Source organism: Microplitis mediator, chromosome 5, assembly GCF_029852145.1.
Source record: "Microplitis mediator isolate UGA2020A chromosome 5, iyMicMedi2.1, whole genome shotgun sequence".
NCBI lineage: Eukaryota > Metazoa > Arthropoda > Insecta > Hymenoptera > Braconidae > Microplitis > Microplitis mediator.
In genome coordinates this window covers 24,702,724-24,709,808 of record NC_079973.1, presented here as the reverse complement: position 1 = coordinate 24,709,808, position 7,085 = coordinate 24,702,724, and the positions used below count along the sequence as shown (strand labels likewise).

Genomic DNA, 7,085 nt, shown 5'->3' with positions numbered 1-7,085 from the left:
TTTCAGATCACTTTGAATCTCAATAGTCTCATTTAGAGGACGGAGAAAATAAAACACAAAAAAGATTGAATGGATTTTTTATAAGTGGGAAAAAATATATAGAAATAAAATTCTGGGCGATAGTTAAAGTTGTGCGTGCGTGGATTTGCAAGATCTCGGTGTTAAAGGATGTATAATTCGGCGTGTGATTGTAGGCAGGATGAACCAATCGCTCGGCGATTGTGCTCTCTTGAAGGCCTGTTAACTATTTCAAACTAGCCCCATTCAGTCCGCAATCTCTATCGCGCACGCAGTCTCACGATCTGGATGATTTCTCCACATATTCACATGTTCAATTTCAATCATAAGTCCACACAGACATCGCCTTCATATACAGATCCACCTACACGATAGCAAAACCAATTGACCGAATCCCAGATTTCTGGTGCTAACTACAGACTATTCTAGACTATCCGCGCCACTCGTTACCAGAAAATTTATAATTTAATTAATCTACCGAACTCTATTCAAACTTTGAATTATATAAAATCAATATTAGTAATAACAACAACAATCATTTGATATTATTGATATATAAATGATTTATTATCGATTGATGTTTATTACTAAAAGCATGATGTAGAGCCGAGCCAGTTAATTGCATGGTGACTGGTGAGTGAGTGTTGTGCTTTTGAGTGACCGCACTTTGGCTGGCGAAAATTCAATTAACAAGGGCAAGTAAACGGTACGTGAGACCGAGCTATTTGCGTCACCTTAATAAGGATGTTTGAAGGTTGCTTTGCCTTATAACAAGCCGGTTAATATCCCGGTCAGAGTCTAAAGGTGTAGACGTAGACGTACACCGGAGCTTTCACTGTTTCTGATGTATCTCACCCGGCGCCACCTCTTCGGACGGTCACTCAGAATTACTAAAGCTTGAAAATCAAACAAACTCACTTAACAGAAACTATCCTGGCTTCTAACAACGTGTCAAATTACCAGGACCTTTAATATTTTACCTTCAAATATATAACTTACAAATTTATTTGATAATTTATATTGAATGCTTGATATATACTTTATAATACAGTTAGAGAGTAGAGAATTTTTATAAAATAAATTTACTGGTGGTAATTAATTTAGTTTATTAAAATAAAAAATATTTATTAAGACAAAGTTTCATTCAATGGGGCTGTGATTTGAGGTCGGTCATTTAAAAAATTAGTTGTTTGAGTATTAATATCTACATTTGATCTCTGCTGCCACTTTCCCATTTCAAAATTATTTTTTTGATCCGGCAGAAACCTGAAATTTAAAAAAAAACAAATTTATTTTTTAAAATTTATAATTTTAATATCAAATAAAAATAAATTGATAGTTAAAAAATTGAATGACCTATGAATCACAGGAGACAATAAATCGCGATTGACATTTATTATATCCTCTGGTCCTGTTATCCAGGTCACAATTACTCCCACTATTAGTACTGTGATCGTTCCCAAGCCGGTGAACCAGTGGTAGGACAACCGGTACAGCGGAAATACATCATCCTCGCTGTTGAAAATTACACTGACAATAAATTACAGAAGAAAATATAAATTAAATTTAAAAAAAAAAAAATATACAAACTTGTGATCAACCGGGAATTGATTTATAAAACTTTGGCTCACATTTCCGGAACAGTAACTAAAATCAACTGGAAGTTTCTTAGGAATAACAGCGCCAGTACCAATCATCGCATTGGCTCCGAGACTAGACCACCCGGATATCAAAAATCCCGCTATCGCACCCACGAGCGCGCCCTTTAAAATAATAAATTCATGTTCATTAATAAAATAAATACGTAACTCATTCAAACGACTCTTCAATGTCTTGCTCGTCATTACTATATATATAAATAAATATAATTACATAATTGTATTGTAAAAATTTAATATTCCTTAGTAACGGAATTTGTATTGTGAAGCCTTTATAAATTTAATATTCATTAACACTCTAAAGTAAAAGCTAGGGAGGTATCGAGCGGGAAAAGTAGAAGGGAGATTACATAGAAGGGTTCTATAATTATAAAATCTTTACAATAGAGACTGTAGAAGCTAATAATTATGAACAAGCCATCGAAACGTCACTTAAACCGATAATGGTTATTATGTTTGTTATTAATTCTACAGTATAAAGTTAATTACTTTTGAATTAGCCCAGGGCACTAACATTCCCAGGGTGAAAACCCCGAAAGAAGTGCCTGCAGCTATCGCGGAGAGACTTCCAGTGACCTTAAAATAAAAAAAAAACGTTAACTAAAAATATTTGGTAAAAAAATAAGAATAATAGTAAACTAACTGCCAATACACCGCCGAGTTTTTCAATAACGAACAAAAAACCCATGGCAAATAATCCAAGAAATATAACGACAGTCTTAACAAAAATCGTCGAAACACGATCATTGGGCTTCATACGAAAATATCCTTTTACAAAGTCCTCTAAGAGCACAACTGAGGTCGAATTCAAACCTACAGACAGAGTACTGTAATAATAATAAAAAGTTATTAAAGTAATTTAATTTTAACGGATGATAAAGTAAATAATAAATGAATAAATGACCTCAAGGCGGCGCTGAATATGCCGGCAGTAAATAATCCGGGGATTCCGTACAAATGACCAGCGATCTGCATAACATAAGCAGGCAGCATTTGATCATCTCTTTCAATTAACTTTGAGGCTCTTGGATCACATTTTGGCGGCGACCACCATGTTAATAAAACAAGACCGCACCAGCATGTCAGCGAAATAAAAAGCATTATTCCGATGGTGAAAATTCCTATTGCTCTGAAGTACAATAGTAAAACAAATAATTAAATATTAAATGTAATATATAGATTCATATAATGGAATACTTCGTTATAAATTCTATATTATTATTATTATTATTTACATTTTTGAGACTTTCATAGTTGGGAGGGAGCTATAACGCTGCACTATTGTTTGATTAACGGCAATGTAGGACGTACTATAAAGACAAGATCCAATTAAAACCGACCAAACAGTGTGCCTTGTGTACGGCGAAGGATCGAAGCTGTAAATTAAATTAATTAAATATTTTGCTAATTGAAATAAAAATAAATTAACTAATTAAAAAGAAAAAAATAATTTTATAAACTTTAGAAATTGTATTCTCTTGGCCTCCAGCGCTTTTTTCCATACTTCTGACGGACCACCAACTTCATAAGTACCCAGACTAGTGACTGTTAGAACTGCGGCAATCATTATTCCAACTTGAAAAGCATCTGTCCATACGACAGCTCTGATTCCGCCCTTACAGATTATAATTATAAATAAAATATAAGTTACAAGCTCATTAGTCATACTAGTTTAATTGATAATCGTAAAAAGTAGGCTTGGAAAAAATAGTCCTACAGTATCATGACCTTTTTTCCCAAAAAAAAATTAATGGACATTCATTGTAAAAATTCGGAGTTAATATGGATTTTATTTTGATTCAAATTCACTTTACGACTCGGAGTTCCGGAGTTAAAAAAAATTCACTCCGCATACGAAGTAAATAAGGAGTAAATTTTTTTAACGCAGTGATTTCAGAGTGATGTGGATTTTATTTCCATCCTCATGCGCTCCAATCTCTAGTTTTAATGTCAAAATAAATTCCACCGGAGTGAATTCTAAAATAAAAAATCCGCGTTCGCTCAGAAAATTTTTTACAATGAATATAACCAAGAAAATATACTATTCCATGCCGTATTTATCTTGAAAAATGAATGAAATACTACTTTTATTAATTCCCTGATAGAAATTTTTCCGATTTTTCTCTGAATAACTCTAAAAAAGTCTTTAGAGCTTTGAAAAAGTCTTTAGAACTTCAGAACTGAGTTTTTCAGAGAAAATTCCGAAGAATTTCCACCAGGGATCTGTGTTTGTTTGTATTCCTGGTGGATATTTTTCGAACTTTTCTCTGAATAACTTTGAAAAAGTCTTCAGAACTTTAGAACTGAGTTTTTCAGAGAAAATTCCGAAAAATTTCCATCAGAGTTATCATTTAAAAACTAAAGATTCTATAAAACATTTGTTTAGTCATTAATTTGTAGTTGTAGCCAATATCTACTTAAACTAATTTATAAAATTTATTTCTATGATTTGAATCAAAGAATCCGTTATAATTTTCCAAAGCTATTTTTCCAATGAATCAGTTTAATTATGAATAAATAAATATAGCGTCTTACGTAATAAATAATTTACTATAAAAGATTCTCAGTTTAGCAGCGATAAATAATCATTAATTAAAAGTTTAACAAATAATATAAATAATTATTTAAACGAGTAATTAATCACTTTAACTCGCTGGTCGTTCACAAACAACTTACAGTAAATATTATTATTATTATTATTATAAAACTTTATATATATACATATATATAAGCAAGGCCAACAACAGGCACTCGATGCTCTTGGCTATTGTATCTCGGTCTCGGGGTCTCGGGTATGCGCTATTGTAAGTACGCCCTTTCCGTTCATAAACATTTCAACAGACTCCTTAACATTTTCTCACAGCATTGTAATCTCCGAGACGGGAAATTATTTTATCACGATTCTCTACTGACTTATTTATTTATTCATATATTAATTAATATATTTATAAACAAATACAATATTATTAACAATATACACTTACCAAAACGGTGTAAAATACGCAAACGAGACACACGATCCCGCCAATTAGGTACACATTTATTCCCGTAACTGTTAACAATAACGATAAATTTATTATATAAATATATATAATTACACAATAATTATATATAATTATATAAATTACCTTGATTTAAGGCGAGCGCTGGTACGTAAACGACAATTGATTGATAAAGTACCTGAGATAAAAATATTTTTTTTAAATTATTATTACAATGACTTTTAACCAGCAATTTTTTCACTTACCACATCAACTACGAAAATTAGGGAAATTAATAATCTAACTGATCTACTAAACCTCAATTCTAAGTACTGTAAAAAAATATATTACTAATTATATTCACATACATCTAAAAAATATGTAACTCGGAATTCTACGGTTTCCGTGGCGCCGCTAAATGATCGCGAAGTCATATAGAACTCAACAAAATAAGACTTTTTTATAGAATAAAATTTTTCGATATCTCGCTTAGTTTTCGAGAAAAATGTGATTTTTTTAAAAAAGTAAAAAATTTCATAGATTTTAATAACTTCATTTTTTTTTTGTATTTTTTTCCAAAAACTACATTTAAAAATGAAAATTTTGAAAAAAAAAAACATACGAATTAGTCCATTTTTGAAAAAGTTACAGCTATTTAAAAAAAAGTCTTATTTCCTCAAGTTCTACAAGAATTCGCGGTCATTTGGTGGCGCCGCGGAAACTGTAGACTTCCCTTTAACTCAAATAATTGTGATATTTTTTAAATTATTTCTGTGCTAATTTTCAAAACTCTTTATACTGACAAAAATTCAAAAAGTCCTTGAAATTTTGAACTATGAAATCAGTAGTAACTTTTTATTAATTTCTATTTGAAAAATTATTTAGCAAACGACCAAATATCGCGTTACTGTAAAAAATTGGAAGTGGGTTCAAAGTGATTACGGATTTTATTTAAATCCGTACTCAGTTTCGATTTTTAAAAAAATCACTCCGTCTACGGAGTAAATAGGAAGTTTGACTTTTCAGCAAATTTCGGAGTCGCCTGAATTTTATTTCCGCATCTACTCCGGATTTAATCCGCATTCACTCCCCAAATTTTTTACAGTGTTACAAATTAAATAATTAATTTAAAATTAACCACAAAAATTATTTAAATTAATAGTCCACATTAATATCGATGTAAAATACCTCATAACAAGAATTTAAACGTAAAGTCATAAATACTGGTAAATAAACACAAGTAACAATAATTCCACAAAGTAAAAGTGATATTATTGTTATCCAATACTGTGTACCATAATTATAAATTTCAGCAGGCGTTCCCAATATCGTAACTCCAGATATAAAGCTGAAAAAAAAGTATTTTGTAGTTAAATATTTATTCAAAAAATTCCAAGTTTCAAAACAACAAAATTTACCTGGCGATAAGAGAGGCAGATACTGTAAAAACATTCAAACTTGTTCTGCCAAGCAAGTACTCGAGTGTCGTTGACTGACTAGCTTTTTTGAAGTGCCAAATACCAGCTCCTGCTGAAAAACTTAGCATTGTACCAAATACCAACCAGTCTGCCCAGTGGAAGTACCATCGTTCAGAGTTCTCCATCTCAGTGGACTTTTACTTATTTATTATCTATCAAAAAATTGTCCGACGATATTTTATTGCTCCAAGTCTTTGAGAATAACTTTATAATAAAAGAACTTGATCAAGCGCTAACGAGGCGTAATTGATCAAGTAATAACACCAGGTCATAAGTCACTAGCTAGTTGATGCGCGTCAATCATTAGTTAACTATTTTTAAAGTTTTTTTCACTCTACCATTTGCTTAATATAAAAATGAAAGATTTAATTTTTTTCATGGTTCTGTAAATTCACAAAAAATAATTTTGAATTTGAATTTAAATTTAAATTACAAAAGACAGCCGGCAAACCAGAACTCTTCAACCGCCGCGAGAACTTTCAGTATAATCAGTAGACGGTTTTATATCTACACAAAGTTATTTAATAAATATATAGGTATATATTTATAGATATGCAGCAGACGATATTTTTTATAGTGTACACAAGACAACGAGATATGATCTCGATTAACAATTGGTAATATTAACACCTGAGTAATTAAATCACATAAACTTTAACAAACATGTGTTATTTTATGACACGTTTATTTATTCAACTTTACCTCCATTTTATTATTATATTTTTATTAAAATAATATTATTATTTTATATAACAACGTCGGGATATTTAACGCGAAACGAGTCACTGTCTGTCACTGCTAAGTCATGGCTCGGCTCAGTTCAAAAATTTATTTTCGATCCACAAGAATGTGGAAATAAAAAATAAAGAAATAAAAAAATGAGTTTACGTTAAACGAATCCTCTTGTAAGAGAACGTCAGTCCATACTGCCGCGGGCTGTGTGCATCAAG

At 31.1% G+C, this 7,085-nt stretch overlaps 1 protein-coding gene across 1 annotated transcript; it reads right to left on the bottom strand.

Annotated features, from left to right (window-relative positions):
- Positions 1-1,107: 1,107 nt before the first annotated feature.
- LOC130668262 (sodium-coupled monocarboxylate transporter 1) lies at positions 1,108-6,500 on the bottom strand. Its single transcript, XM_057470457.1, has 13 exons — positions 6,076-6,500; positions 5,846-6,005; positions 4,924-4,989; positions 4,805-4,856; positions 4,661-4,728; positions 3,137-3,291; positions 2,912-3,052; positions 2,581-2,805; positions 2,320-2,503; positions 2,166-2,252; positions 1,609-1,781; positions 1,375-1,533; positions 1,108-1,284 (listed from the first exon to the last, which is right to left on the bottom strand). Exons 1-13 carry the CDS (start codon positions 6,258-6,260, stop codon positions 1,146-1,148), a joined length of 1,794 nt encoding a protein of 597 aa, XP_057326440.1. The 5' UTR covers positions 6,261-6,500; the 3' UTR covers positions 1,108-1,145.
- Between the last annotated feature and the right edge of the window lie 585 nt (positions 6,501-7,085).